This window comes from Tribolium madens, unplaced genomic scaffold (genome assembly GCF_015345945.1).
Source record: "Tribolium madens isolate multiple individuals breed KSU strain unplaced genomic scaffold, Tmad_KSU_1.1 Scaffold_97;HRSCAF=244;Tcas5.2_LG3a, whole genome shotgun sequence".
Lineage (NCBI taxonomy): Eukaryota > Metazoa > Arthropoda > Insecta > Coleoptera > Tenebrionidae > Tribolium > Tribolium madens.
The window spans coordinates 3551930-3568401 of NW_025401069.1; the positions used below are offsets into that span (position 1 = coordinate 3551930).

A 16472-nucleotide genomic window follows, 5' to 3' on the forward strand; every position below is an offset into this window, starting at 1 on the left:
CTTCAAATTTGAACCGAATAAAGCGCTCCTGAATGCATAAGCAACTTATGAAATGCGAAACTGTCTACGATGAATTAGCTTCTACTGTTAATGCATTTGGAAACATTTGTGTACTTGGAAGATTTCAAATGCAAGAGGAGCGTCATTCATGAAGCAAATTTAATTTTAAACTTTTGGAAATATACTTAAGACAATATAGGTTGCCTTTGCTTTATAAATTATGCCATTTCATTCTTCGACTGTAATAACTACCATAAGGTTATTGCAAGTATTTCCTAAATAACTCTTTTTATGTTGTGGCTTCTTTTCATTTTTAATATACGGATTGAGCCCAATGACGTAATAAAAAAGCTTTTTTCATTAATTTTTTATAAAAGCCAAGTCTTGAGAGCATCTAATTTGTGGAACAATTAGAGTTCTGTTCCTTCAAAATTTTCAAGCTTCAAAGTGGTAACAAATGTGACCATTTTTCACTAAAAATATATAAAATACCTTGTGTCTAGTTTTGTTTGTTTCTAGAATTAGATTTTACTAGATACAGAAACTATAAAAAGTAATTTACTCAAAAAAAAGTGAATCTATTTGCTTCCAAGAGTACCGTTGTAATAATGAGACGTCTTTCGTATAGCAATTCTATCATTGAAATCGATACGTTCCACGTAAAATTATATTTGACAATATAGGGAAGGATAAAGAAATGTCGGAAATTCCTTCATTTTTAATTTTTTTCAGACAACAGCTACTGACAGAGACATATCTATTTTATTATTCTATTTATTCTCCACATGGGTAACATGACAACTTTGCCACGCTCAAGCCAGATGCGCCCGATTGCTCCAAGCTACTGCCTTCTTCAGATGTGAATTTCTATGACAAGAAGTCTATCTTAAATTCAGCTTGAACCTTTTATTCTCAAGAAACGTTTAATTTAATCCATAATATAGCGAAATTCTTTTTTCTTTTGTAGCACAAAAGAATGCATTACCAATTGTCTAAAATTCAAAAAACATTTTTAAGATATAGTTTTTTTTTATAATAATAAACACTAAAAATAACAATAAATCTTAAACAAGTTATATGCAGAGTGTTCCGTTTTTATTTTTACAGATTTAAACAGGTGATAACATATTGAAATTTAAGACAAGTGTTTTCTATAAATATGTTTCAAAAAAGTCAAAATAGTTTGAATACTTTTCGGCCTTCTCTCGATTTATTTTCGCCCCCGGACGATATAAGCAATAATAAATATAAGCTATAATAATATTACTACATAGTAAGTAAGAAAACTTATCCGTCATAACCAAACTTGGTACAGTGGTAGAACTTGACCTTCTTAGTAACCACCTAAAATACTAGATTGTGCAGTCTCTTGGTTTCGGAGTTAAAGAAATGCTGTTTGAGATTTGTGAAAAATATGAGATTTTGATGACATTATTTGAACCAATTTAAAGCGACTAGAAACTTCTAGGTCAAAGTGACCGCTGAGACGTTGTGTCTCTTGTATTTTTTTTACTTTTGAACAATTTGAAGATCCCGATCGCTGTTAGGTATTGGTCGTTTACTTAATTTGTGCGCTTTCCAAAAATCAAGAAATGAGTGACTTTTTCTCTAGTTTAGTTTCGAATTTAATTAAAAATTTCGACATTTGATCTTTGAATTCGTTTATAAAGACGTACTGTACCAAATGTTCTAATTTTATCTAAAATAGTGTCTAAAATATTGGGAAATCCTCATTAAACAACGCATCCCTTTCAGGGGATGTAACAATAAAACCGAACGAGAAAAATAATATATAAAGTAAGATACCAGGAACATGGAAAAAATGTAAAAAAAAAATTATCTATAAAAATTTTGAAGTTATGAGGGTTTAAAGTTTGCACTTTGACTCTATTTATTTCTGTTGGAAAATTTTCCAAGTTTTTTTGCTACAGGTTATTAGAAGAGGAAACAAGGAAGCTGTATCCTAAATTGTAACTCTGTTCAATGTTATTTGTGGCTTTTATTGGCAAAATTTTTGTCCCTTTACTAAATAATTGTAAAAAAAACATATACAATATGATAATGATCATCAGTATCATTAAATAGATATAAAAAAATTTCAAATGTCCAAAAATAAATGTCAAAATTTTTTGACAGATAGAATTTTTTAAACATTTTTTTCATGTTCCTGGTATCTTACCTTACTTGAAAATTTTATCTGGGGCGCGAGTTCTGGCGCACCTGTATTATTTATTTCTAACTTTTACATTTAAGCAATTTATAAGTTAAATTAAATAAAGTAGACTATGGAAAAATAGAACAATTTATCCCTTTTATCTAAAACAAGCAAAAACTGTTCAACGTTGAATAAAGATGTAGGTATTGTAATATCTTTAAAAATAATGAAGTTATGGTTTGGTGTGTTTTTTATAATCCAGCCTGTATAACAAAAAATAATATAAACGTACTCGCATCTACATAGAACAATCCTTAAAACAGAAAAACTTATAAAAATTGATTTTTCGAACTACCAATAGCAAAATATTTTCCTTGTCATTTTATTAATAATAAATAAAACATCCTGTATAAGAGTAATTTTGTATATCCGATCCATTACTTTAAAAATGTTAAAACTCCTAGCTGGAAAGGAAGTCAGGTGAGAAAGGGTTGAGCAGGGTCGGATTTATTCATATTAGGAAAAGCATTACATTAATCTACTTCATAGTCTCTAGTGAATACTGAGTATCTGCCTATAAACTTTATGTACATACATCCAACGTTAATTTTATTGCGTACTATGAGATAAGTTAAGAACAGAAAAAAATTACCACAATAAAAATTCATAGAAAAAAACAATTAAAAAATATATTTTATAATTAAACAAAAGCCGAAAATATGACTGAAAATACAAGTATTATATCATGCTAACGGGTTAAATAATATTATGATTTTCATAGATTTTGAAACCTATACATTACACATTTTCTACAGTCAATTTGTTGTTAACATCTTTCTCTACAACATTATAATCAAAACATTTGCACAAAGTTTCTGCAAAGATTAATAAAAAATAACGTTCAAGTACGAACAATCAAAAGATATCCATTTCTTCACATGTTTCAAATAAATGAAATGAATCATAAATTAATGTGAACCATAAATCATAAAATAAGCTCTTCGACTTTTTAAAAATACGTTCTTATTCGACGGTTATTCATAAAACCAAAAACAATAATTAAACGCTCAAGATAGCAACAACAAACTCATAAAAGCATCTCCGTTTCAAGAAGCAATAATAAAAAGCTTACCCCTATATATTTGTGTGCAAACGTTCAGTCTGTTCAAGATTAGCAATCAAAAATGTTGACTAGAAAGCAAAAACTTCTCGGGCTGATAGATGACAAAGCGCAGGGCGGCGGCGCGCTGCAGAAACACCGCTGACACTCTGGAGGTTAACCGGAGTTTCAGTCAGTCCACCGCGAGCTTTCACCATGTTATGGTGTATAAAGTGTAACACTAAGTTCGAACGAAATTTCAGAGCTTTAACGATACGTGATAAGTGCCGCGTTTACTTAAATTAACGTGAAATTACACACTTGAGTGACTTGAACTTTTATGCAACATTATTCTTAGGTAAATATTGCTAAATCCTCGATAACATCAGCGGGTTTGCTTTCTAGAGCAAAAGTGTATTCAACATGCCTCCTTGTCCAATTCCATTAAGCTTAACAGCCTGGATTTTTATGGAACTGCGAGCTTTTGACGGCGCAACCTGAGCTCTCCCTCGTTACACATTTTTTCTTCGCTTTATCCAAGATTTGTTTCTTTATTTTCTAGCGGTCGCTTCTAGTTACGTAATTATTTGCGTGGAATCCTAGCGAGTTTTACATTGTATACAAATACGTAGTTTCTTAATTTCCTGGAAATTGTGTATTACAATGAATTAAAAGGATGTAGAGAAGCATTGTGTAGTGCCTTAATTGAGTCGGCTTGAGAGGGAAATTAGATTTTAATTTGAGAGTGCAATTCTCCTGGTCGCAGTTTTTAATTAAAATAGCGACTCGTTAAGGCAACTAACGCAAACTTTTCAGTTTGTTTAGAACGTAATTACGGCAAAAAATTTTGCTTTTGCTACATGACAAAAATTAATTGCTTCGGTTCAATTAAAGGAAGATGTAGAATTCTCAATTCTTAAAATATCCCCTAACAATAGAGTTCTCATCTTTTTATAAAACTCTCATCAAAGAAGCTTGGTTTTCTAGAAATTACTTAAATGAAGGCAGGAAACACTTCCTTGGTTGGATTGAACCGGAAGACGGCTTTTTCAGCGCGAAAAGCTTTTAAAGCTCGCATGTTCCTATCGAGGTTTATCTCGCTGTTCGCATGTATCAGATCACCACGGACTAATGGACTGTGTAATGCCGCCTCAATTACCTCTCGGAGATTAATAGGTCTCATTCGTATGTCCTACCCTTGTCCAAAGCTGATCTCTGTCACCAAAAAAACCCTAATGGACCTGAGTCGGTTGTCGCCAGATGCTGTTTGTTAATAATGTAAAATATTAAAACTCACGGCAAAAAGCTCAAACGTATCGCTAGATTTTTCATTTTTTTGTTTTTTTATTTTTTGCGATAAAAAGTTCACATTTAATCCATATCAATCAGTGATCACACTGTGATTACTTTTTAATTCAATCTTGTCTTTAGTAATGTTAATCAATTCCTGAGTTGCTAGTTAGCTTTGACTTGTACTTGTTATTTTTTAATAAGTTTCGGTCGAACCGTTACGAATGATTATTTTACCGTTAGTCGAATTTTTTGTAAGCTTTTTCAAACAGAACACAATTATATTTTGTGTTAAGCAATTTGTAATCACTGCTTTGAGTGACACTTTAATTAAAATATTGACACATTGTAATCAAACTGTAAACGCGTAAAAATAACTATGAGCTCGTATAATAGAGTAATTCTCTGTTTAATTTTGGTAGACACTATCGACATCTGACCTGCCTGAGTAATTAATAGTTGATGATATTGCAAGCGTAACTACTTTCCACCTACTGAAACTGTATGGTCTTGATGGGGTTCCAGAAAATCAAAATTAATAATGTTTCTGTTTACTTTAGTGTTGACATAATTAGAACCGCTACCAAAATCTGATTATAGCTTTATAGCTAACTAATAATGCATAAAAGACCCCAACACAAATGAGTATGTGTGTTATATGTCAGCATAGAGGATATGCTAAAGCAATTCATATAGACATTGGCATATAGACATAAACGTAGTTATTTATTAATAATGCAATGAACATATTTATTATACAGGGTATCTCCTTTAGGTAAATAATACAGCTCATATAGACACTGCCATTTATTTTATTTAATTATTTCCTATATTTAAATATTTCCTATTGCAATTTACATATTTATTACACAAGATATCTCCTCTAAGTCAATACATACACATTTTTGATGCTAATAAACCAACACCAATAACATTTTACAATTATAAACTGTTTTCATAAGTCATTTAAATATCCCAGCTTTTTAATAAGCTTAGAGTTTAACAAGTGTAAGAGAAATTTGTGCTATATTTTTGTTACATTGTTCATTATACATAGGCATGGTTCATTCTCAACAATTTTGCATAACTTCTCAAAGCTAAAAACCGTTTTTTGGTATCACAAAGATTGCTATTAAACTTCAACTTTGTATCGAACAGACAAACACACCTATGGTTAGTAAAAGATCTTTTAATTTTAGGACTACTACTTATAGCCCAGTCAACTTAGACAAATCGGTGGAGAAAAATCCTAGAAAGTTGGAATTTTTTTAAACACTGTCTACACTCGGGTGGAGATATAGGGACATTTTTTTATTAGTATACATAGCGCTAACTATGTGTTAGGTAGCGTTTTATCCACGCAAGAATGTTTAACCGCGAGAACGCCAGTTCGACTAACACACGACTGCAATATAACGTTTTATCCACAATCACAGACCCAAATTATTCCAAACTTAATTAAATTTAAACTGACATTTAAACGTCACGCCAAATGTGCTTTGGGTTAAACGTAATAAGCTGTTACGCGGTGCGCTGGTTACTAACAGTGGAATAAAGTGGTACTTTATACGCATCTAAAGTGTGGAATAAAGTCTCTTTATAGAGTGATTGTGGATAATAAATATAATTAAATATTAATTAAAAAAATTAAAACCCATCAAAACAAGAAAAATATTAAATAATTAAAGCAAGTGTTCAAAATGCTTTCCTTGCAGTTCTAAACAATAACCCAAGCGATTTTCAAAACCCCGCACTGCATTCCTGATAAATTCAGGATCTATATTATTACATTTTGTACGAATACGTTCTTTCAGCTCTTCTACATTTGGCATTATAAATTTTTGTGTTCAAATATCCCCAAAGAAAAAAATCGTTAGGTGCCAAGTCTGGCGTTGTGGTGGCCATGCGAGGGGACCATATCTCGCGATCTACTTTGGTGTACATGGTATTAACTTTTTAAAGCTGCGCTTTAAGTTTCATGACTGACACTGAGAAACTTGACACAAAATTTTAGTTTTGAATATTTTAATGTCTAGTACCTTCTAAAGTTTGAAATGTTGATTGCCTACCCTTTGACCCGGTTTTTTTTAATTGTATAGATAGGGCTATGTATACTAATAAAAAATGTCCCTGTATCGGTTTTTACCTTCCTATCAAAATTAAAGCTTACAAAATTTTACAAAATTTTTGTTGTAGGACTAACACTAAATGAGTTATAAGGCTGACAAAAAAATGTGCTTTATCCGCATTTAAAACATAATTAGTCTAGTAATTTGAAAAAACTGACGGTAAATTAACTTTACTGGGTCCAACACTTCCTTAAAGGAGGAGGGAGTCACAAGGGACTATAAATACAAACTCATCGTTTATGTAATTTATGCAGAAGTTTCTGTAAAAGTATATTTCTGCATCAAAATTTCCTATATTTTTGTCGTAAGGACTAACCGTAGGCTTCTGAAGATTAGAGTCTACATAAAATTGCATTAAAAATTCTTCGAAATTAATATGTGTAGACTTGTAGAGCGCTCCCTAACTAAGCTGGTCTGCCTGAAAGGTGACTCGGGTGTAAACATATAAACGGAGATATAAATAAAAATTTTGGAAGAAAAAAAGAATCAAACTTTAAGGGGGTGAAATGGGGTGTAAACGTTTAAACAAAGATATAATCATAAAATTCTTTAGAGGTGTAAAGGGGCACTAGAATTAGATTTTTCGAAAATTAAGTCAAAAAGTAAACAAGTTATAAGTTTTTGTTCACCTTATACATAATAAACAAATAAATTTATTGAAATAGAAGAACAATTTTTCTATCTTTCCTTTTACGCCAAAACTCCAAAGGAGAAACATTTTTCGCTTCACTTGAAACGAGCAAATTTGTAATTAAAACTTCATTATTCTGATTCAGTGGAAAGAAAAGTTAATTTTTTTTTGATTTTGGACTTTATCTTTGCTTTTATAACTAAAGGGACCAGGCACCCCGTAGAGAAGGTCGGATGATTGACAGCTCCACAGAATGCAGGTCTAAAAAAAGTATGCAACTTACAGTACACCAACACATGAACTGAACAGTTCATTCGGTTCCCTAGAGCCTTAAAGGAATGAAACGGTGTACCAATTTAAAGAAATATAGAAATATACAATTTGGAAAATTTGATCCTTAGAGAGTGTAGAAGTGCTCTTTTCAAATTTTTACGAAACAAAGTAGAGTGTGAACGTTAAAACAAAATTAGAAACATGAAATTTAGAATTTTGAGGGTGCAGAAATGCACTAAGACGACACTTTATTTATGAAAATCAACATTTAACATTTATTTAAACATTGCCCATGCGAAGAACGAGACTACTACAGCTGAATCACACACAAAACATAGGTACTTATCCAGCTTTACAAAGTATCTAAGCCTATGGAAAGGTTTTGTAAACGGGCTTTTTCCCATTTAATATCAGAAATACACGCCGACCAAGTCTCAGGCAAATGACTCGAAAAGAATGACTCGAAAGACTTGGTAGACGCCGGTGGCACCCTTTAATAAACTGTTGGATCCATACATCCAATTTATTGTAAGTTTTATTCAAATCATAGATATTAAATCATCTATCTATTAATATTGTACTGAACAAGACTGTAATTCGGTTTTTAATGTTTAAGTTGAAGACGAAGATGCAGCATATGAGGACGACTCGAAAGACTTTATAGACTCTCTAATAAAGTGTTGCACCCAATAAATTCAATTTACTGTCAGTTTTTTCAAATTACAAGACTAATTCTGTTTTAAATCAGGATAATGCATATTTTTTGTCAGCCTTATAAATCGCTTATGGTTAGTCTTACAATAAAAATGCAAACGACCATTTATGTAGGAAAGCTTTAATTTGGATAAAAAGGTAAAAACCGATAGGAGTGATCGTTTCCGAGATATAAGCAAAAAAACAAAAAAGACACCTTTAACTCCTTTCCCCTCCCCGAGCACGCTCCCCACCTTCGGGAACTTTTGATATATGTTTACACAAGTGTAAAGACAGCATTTAAAAAACCAAAAAAACACACCTTCAACCCCCTCACACTCCTCGAGCTCGGCCCCCACCCTCAGGGACTTTTCATATACTGGATGTCCCAGACAGGCTTGGATATAGAAAATGAACATGGAAAATTAGTTTTTATTTTTTGTCGCCTGCAGGAGTAACCGAAATCAAAATCTGATTGATGGAGAGTCATTGTTGCCAAAACAGAATTTGTCAGATTTTGACTTGATAGTTCGGCTCTTAGTAACGCTAACCCGGCAAATTCAAATTTCGATTTTTCTAGGGATTTTTCGCCTTCCATTAATCAGATTTTAATTTCTGTTACTCCTGAAGCCGAAAAAAAATAAAAACTAATTTTCCGTGTTAATTTCCTATATCCAAACCTTCCTGGTACAGCCGGTATGTCTACCCAAGCGTAAAGAAAGCGTTTAAAAAAATTCCAACTCTCTAGTATTTTTTCCATCGATCGCATTATTTTTGTTTAATTTGGCTGGGCTATTAGGTGAAAACATGTTATTAATTTTATTCACAACCAGTCTATTATTAGGTCATAATACCACTACTAACAGACGTCTTATGCTTGTGGATAAAACGTTATATTGTATACGGGTTTTACAATGTACTTTACTTAATTAAACGCTCAAACTTTGTTCTCACGTGTAAACCCTTGCGTGGATAAAATACATAAAGATCCTTATACAATAAATAACTATTAATACTCTCAGTTTATAATTACATATGTGTAATAGTTAATTATTATGTACAAAAAGTATTACTGGAACGAGCCAAAACTATTGTATAAATCACTTAACGGTCATAGACATAAAATTCTGCCTAAATACAACGCTTTATGTTTGCCTTAAATTAACGATAATTTTAAATCTAAAATGCCAAAATAAATATAAGAAATTAGTAAATTATTAAAAAAAGGCAACGTTTAAAATAAACGTCAAATTAAAGTCATCTTTAAACAAGAAAAAACAAGTTAATTATGGAAAAAACAATATAAAAACTTTTAGCTCTATCCCGGCGCCTCCACCATTTTTCCGACAAAAATCTTTGTTTTAAAAGTAAGCTTCCTGCAATTCTATTTTTTGGTAATTTAATGTACTCGTAATGTAACATAATTAACATAATTTTATATAATAAGTTTACCAAAAATTATCTAGTTTTCTTAAGTGTAGTGAATTGGAATCTTTGCTGAATAATATATAATGCTAAATAATAACAAAAAATTTTGCTGAAAGAATTTGAAATAATCTATATGAAACTAACCCTCTCTATATTAATTTTAATTTATTTACAGAGCGATCATGTCTTCGCTAACTGGTAAAGGACAAACAAATCCCTCATCAAATGTTATTCCTTCTCATCGTGAAAACATACAAGTGGAACGTGTGCATCACAGTAAACTGAAATGTATACAAGACCAGTGGAGGCTTTAGATGCCTGCCATATTTCAGCGAGAACAATAAGTGCCATAAAACAGTCTGCCACAATAAGCGGTGCCTGAAACGGATCTAATGTAAAGTTTTCGCTTTGAGGTGCATTGTGATGTGTTGCAAGTCGCGGGGTGCTCTTTCTAGACTGGGTGTCCTGTGGGGACTTCTGGCGCTGGCCACTCTACTTATCGCTTTTGTTAGTGGCTCTTGGCTCTACACTAAAGAGCCGGTCACACTGCCTAACACCCAAGTCACCACTTCGATCAGCTTTCGGATCGGCTTATGGAGGGTCTGTCCTTCAGTCAAAAGGGTTAACTCCTCTTTACGTAAGCAATGTAATTTTTACCATGATTGTTTTTATGTATTGATTTCAAAAAACTGTAAAAAATAATTGTTGTGTTTTTGCTTTTTCAACTTGAAAATATAATAAAATAATTATTCGATTTATTTAGAGTTGTTATTCAAGTTTTATTTTAACAGTATAAAAAAATAATAGGCAGTTGCCACATTTTTATGTCGATCAACAGATTGAGAAATTTGCGTTATTAACATTATGAAGTAAAGAAATTATAACAAACTCCCGAATTAGGTTAAGTTTAAGATGGATGTCATAAATTTGATGAGACGACATCGAATCCTATTAAACTACCGGAGCAGAAATCCGGAAAGCTTTTCTCGGCCGAGAACTGATGAGTTTGGTTCCAGAATTTATAATGTACATCTTGCCAGAAAGAGTACTTGGTATTCCTTTTGTCTTAGATCATTAACCTCTACGAGACAAAATTTTCAAATTGAATTTGTTTGAAATTTTCATTAAAAGTGTTGACTTATGTTGAGTGGAAACTAGTGCAATTTCGAGGTAAATTGCCGACGCTTAATCTGCATTCTACCGACAAATGTCGTAATTAGTCTTGATAATGGCAAAATAAAAATTAAACTCCAACAAGAGAACAAGAACTTTGAGAAATATTAGTCAATTGTATTTAATTAAGCATTGTACCAGACTATAAAGCGTTCTAATTGCCATTCTTCAAAATTATCGGGTTTTATTTTAAATGAAATTATATTCTCCAAGTCTTGCCTAGTTTGTGTGCAAACCACATACTCGTACAAAATCGGGAAGGCATAAGTTGGGCAAGTGTCGCATAACTTAACAAAGATCTTCTATTAACTGCTACCAATTATCTGCTGAAGTAAACGGGCCTAGCTTTACTTAAACAGAACTTAATTACAAAGGTTACAGTTGACTAAACTATGTTGTACAGTTTTATAAATTCACAAATAATTTGAAATGTATTTATTCGTTTTCTACTACACATTTTAAAATATCTTCAAAATTAACTAATGATAATTAGTTTACTTTCCTTTTATAAAAATAAATAAAAAAAGTTATACTCGTAACAATTAAAGCTTTTACCTGTAAATAAGTAATTAAAGTGATTGAGGATAAAATAGTATCTTCAAAAGAAAGCTTCATGGAACTCTTCCTTACTGGATATGTAACATACGGCTTAAGCTATTATCGTAGCCACAACAAGCGCGGATCACGAAAATGATTTATTCTTGTTGAATTTAAGTCTTTGTTAATTCATTAACAAGTCCTCAGATGGAAAGTTTATTTTTTTTATTTACTCGTGGGGAAGTATGAATCAAAGACACGACATGACCTTTGTCTATTTTTAACATTTGACAATTTCTGACATTTTCATACTAAAGTCAAAACTTAGAATTTCTCCCTGGCATTAGGTTTTTATATGATATAGAGGGTATAAATATTAGCCTCAAAACAGTTTTCCCCATTAACAATGAAATTACATATGACCCATTTGATGCCAGGATACACTTTTGACGTGCGTCACTAGTACTTTAATGGCATTTGTTAAAGTGAGATAAATAGCGTAACCGACCTTATAACGTAGCGAGAGAGCAACGAGGCTGCTTACAAATGTTGAAAAAAGATAGCTATCTGGCGCGTCTTTAATTTAATTGATCCCCACGCATCTAAAAAACGGACTGTAATAGTCCAACAGTGCACGACACAATATTGGTCCAAAAATTAATGCCTCTGACCACATGAAACAAGAAAATCGGTTGAAAGTGACAACCACAGAAATAAGAAGAAAGAGAAACAGAAACAAATAAAAAATAATAGGGCGAGCATGTATCAGAATTTAATACTCGTTTTCAAACATAAATAACATCAAAAAATTATATCAAAAAAACCTTGTTTTTGATGTTTGTGTTCAAATATGGTTCCAATTAGGTCACCAATATCTATGTATCCACCCACATACGTTCACACTGACTTTGCTAATTAATAACAAGTAATTTTTTGCCATACCTAACCATTCGAAAAAGTACAAAATGTTTCAAAATGATTTTCATCTAATCGCCTTTGGAAATTCTTTACATGTAAATTTTTCTGTGCTGCTCTATTCTTTTTAAAGTAAACATATCTGGTAACAATAATAGCTGTCAATCAAAATAAATTAACATTTGGCCTTAATAATTTTCAATCAATAGGAGTATTTTTTATAATTTTACACGGTAATTTCATAAGAGACTAAATAAAAATCATTTTGAAAGACGTATTTAAAAATTAATATTTTTGTAGCAAACTTTACCATACCTTACTGGTACTAACATTTTTTTTTAATTCAAACTAATTCCATTACTGTTCACTTATACATTCAATAGAATAATAGTTGTAGTAACATATAAAAATTGAAGAACAAAAACAGCGCATAATTAGTTTAGTTTTCACGATTTTTCCACAAATCACAAAATAGATAATAACTCAAAAACCATTAGTATAAATTGGTACTGAGGTAAATAAGGCTAAATACGAGTATGTTTTAAATTACGCCTATAACTTTTGCACTGATTTACAAAAACTGATTTACAAAACACCTTTATATTGTATTAAAATCCAATGAAAAATATTATAATCTACTTCAAACTCGAGTGCACTAAAATAAATAAAAAATGGAAAAATATACTATTCTATGTATTTCCTCTGTTATACACTTAGAATGTTACACTTTGATGTTTCGTCTTCAAAGAATGTTAATGTGATTAGTTTAACGAAAAACCTTTCATTTTTTTCTTTCACTCTATTCAGTGCTTTTACCCAGTAAATGACAATGTGAAAACAAAAAAATACGAGCTTTCGCTGGTAACTAACAAAACACTTCTTAGCAACATTTAATATAAAATATGTAGATTGTAATTTGTAATTAAAATTTTTCACTGTAATCGCAAAAAAACTATAGAAGCAATACTTTTTTGTCAGAATGGATTTTCATTTCAACTAAGAATTTCGACGGAGAAATGAACGGTTAAGCCGGGGATCGGTCGTAAATTCCCCGAATACAGCTAGACTATGCAAAAATTGCGCCAAAACTCATAAATCTCTCTTGGAAGAAAATTATCGAGTTCTTCAACAGGACAATGTGTTCGCTAAGTAAAAATAAAAGCGAAAATCAATACGGCGGTCGTATCCTTTCACGGGTTCACTAATGCCCGTCTGGGGAGCGGTAGACCCACCACACAACACCTTCGAAATAGTCAAAGCACAATCGGAGGCGGGACCACTTGACGGTTTGATTTATTGCCGAAATTTCAATTTTAAATTTCTAAACAATGTGAGGCTGGCACTTATAAACTTAGTCGTGCAAACGGCGGTGTTTTTTTAATTGCATTCACGTCAAAAGCAAAGTTTCCTGACGTTTCAAAACAAATTTCACAAAAAATTGACATTTTTGCAATTAGTTTAGTTTCAGGAAGCCTAACTTTTTCATTAGCTATTGCATATGCAAGCAAACATCACACCAACTGCAACTTCACACAAAAATCCTACAAAGTGTAATAACGCTTTATATTACAACTTTTGTCATAACAAATAAAATTTTAGCCACATATTTTTTTGATGAACCTAATTAATTGTTTAGACTTTAATTAACAGTGTTTTTGTTTGGTGAAATGTTAGTTATTGCAAGTTACATTCACTTTTTCTTGATCTTAGACACAAACAAACTCTACAGAATATGAACAGTAAAGTTTATAACGTAGAAGCCAAGTCCACCAAAAGTGATGAAACTTTCAACAAGTTCAAATCACCGGTTGGTGACTAAACTTTGTTTTGTTAGATTATACTTTGATTATCGCGTATCTAAGCCTGTACAAAACGTTGTGTTACTAGTTAAAAAAATAATGTAAACGTCCTTAAAAAATCATATAGAAACAGAGAAAAAATATTAGTTTAAAAAATAAACTGATTGGTCGATTAAATTGGATAGAAAGTGTCAAGAAAACACAGGTATGCGATACTCTAGTTGTAGGGTTATAAATCTTCTCCCTGTAACACTTGCATTAGGTAAAAACAATGTCATGAATCTTACTTGACCCACGTACAAAATAACGCTCAATATTCGTTTGTTCCAATAACATAAAAAAAATAGCTACGATGTGAGGACACACGTGTTATTAATTATACCAATTTGTTTTATGTAGAGGGTCATATAAATTATTCATCTCGGATTAACCACGAGGTTGCGCAATTGTGCTCACAATGCCAGCTCGGCGGGCCCAGGAAACTATTTACTAACTACCATTAAGATCGAATACATAAGATAACAACTACAACAAGAATACAAATGTACTGCCGTCTATATTTATGATTTAAGGTTTCCTCCGCATTTCACTTGGATATTCCATTAACTTTGTAAAAACGTAATTTGATTTCTCTTTGTGAATCGAGAAATACTGAAAAAGAATATCTTTAAGATCTTTAAGTCAAGGAGAAAGCATTCAAAAATGTCTGAAATGCCAACGCATCCACTTCTAAAATCCATCTCGATACTTTATATTGATCGCAGAAATTCGAAATTGCCAGATTTTATGGCCGAAAATTGCTGACCCTCATTTTCCAACACGTTCCTCGCTATAAGGTTCTAATTTTTTAATCTATTTTTCACAGAAAAACTGCTTTCTACAGAACGTGACTGAATAAACTGCCTTTTTCTTATTGCCCTATTGAAAGCCATATGAGATTTTGTAAAGAAAATGGTGGCAAGATTTCCATAAAAGTATCCATAAAATAATACAATTTTACAAATAAAATTCAAAAATCAATTGGCCAAAGTTAAATTAATGCACTGACTTAAAAAAGCACATTTTTAGTCTACGTGGTATTCTTATTAATTTACAAAACTCTTTGTTCACAAGAAAAATAAAACCAATAATGCATTTTTTCTCCAATCATGTGTGAAGTTTAAACTTGATACCTTGAAATCAATACAAGTTAGCCATATTTTTCCTCAGAAAATTCACAGCATTGCGTAAAGTGCTCATTTCACACAATGACGGTATTTCAGGTACTGAAAATAGTATACAGGGTGTTTCACACATCACACAACATTACGAAGCTTGTACGCACCCACATATACAAAAGTCACGAAACACTAGATTCAACAAATACACATTTAATTATTTAACTTTTGGAAACCCATGACACTAGTTGTCAAACTAATCACTAATCATTTATAGTCATAAATTGCAGTTTTTCAGAAACATTTATCATGTGTTCTATCAAGAGATGGCATGAATGTGATTCTAGTTTATCTATTTTAATCACTAAGTACTTAAAAACATTGTAATTTTTGAAAGGGTGAACAAACTACAAAAGATTATCCAATTTTTCAAAATTTGTGATCAATTAAGACAAGTATTATAAACACTCTCATTGTGTTATTACAATGCACTAGTACCGCAATGAGAGGTTATAACACATGTTTTATATTTTTTAATTTAATTTTTTATTACATTTGACGGTTAAAATTGATGACATTTGACGTATGCGGTATCCAAATTGTTTGAAAATACATCATTCAAACTGCATTAGTTTCGATTAAATACGTTGATCTACAACAATTTCTCACTTAAAAACGACAGTAAGCAGCCAGTGATAGCAAAATTATTGCCAAAAACAATGTTACAAAGTTGTATTTTGTCAATTACACAAAAAAGGTATTTTTGTCTGAGGCGCACGTTATGAATCACCCTATATTATGTGTCCGAAACTGTTTTCTAATGCTCGAATCTATCATCTCACGTTAAAAGCAGTCACTTCTCACCCTTATATTATAAATACAATTATTTTTTATTTTGGTATATCCCATTTGCTAGTATGATTTAGAATCTATTGTTTGTTAAATGTCAAATGTAAAATTCTGCGTACTGGAAAACTGATTTCGTGCAGCGTAATTTACCTTCGGTAAATAAAATGCAATATTGTTCGGAGATTAAAAGGCTCAAAATTGTTTGCAAATTCTAATTCTACGTAAAATGCCGTTTCAAACCCATAATATTTCATTTTTTTGCAATCTCTAAAAGCGTACAGATATTTATTGTTACATCACATAATTCTACTTTGTTAAAACATGGCAGAGGTACAGGCAGTTTT

The 16472-nt window shown here is 31.6% G+C and overlaps 1 protein-coding gene across 2 annotated transcripts in view; it reads left to right on the plus strand.

Annotated features, from left to right (window-relative positions):
• The first annotated feature begins 3436 nt into the window (after window positions 1-3436).
• The window catches only part of LOC123014909, a 35054-nt gene continuing 22018 nt past the window's right edge, over window positions 3437-16472 (plus strand). The window contains exons 1-2 of one of the 2 annotated variants that reach the window (XM_044414216.1): window positions 3437-3612; window positions 9874-10344. In XM_044414216.1, the coding sequence (XP_044270151.1) occupies window positions 10122-10344 (223 nt within the window). In that variant the 5' untranslated portion in view covers window positions 3437-3612; window positions 9874-10121. The remainder of the gene's footprint in view (window positions 3613-9873; window positions 10345-16472) is intronic. The other variant, XM_044414217.1, reaches the window with a different exon arrangement.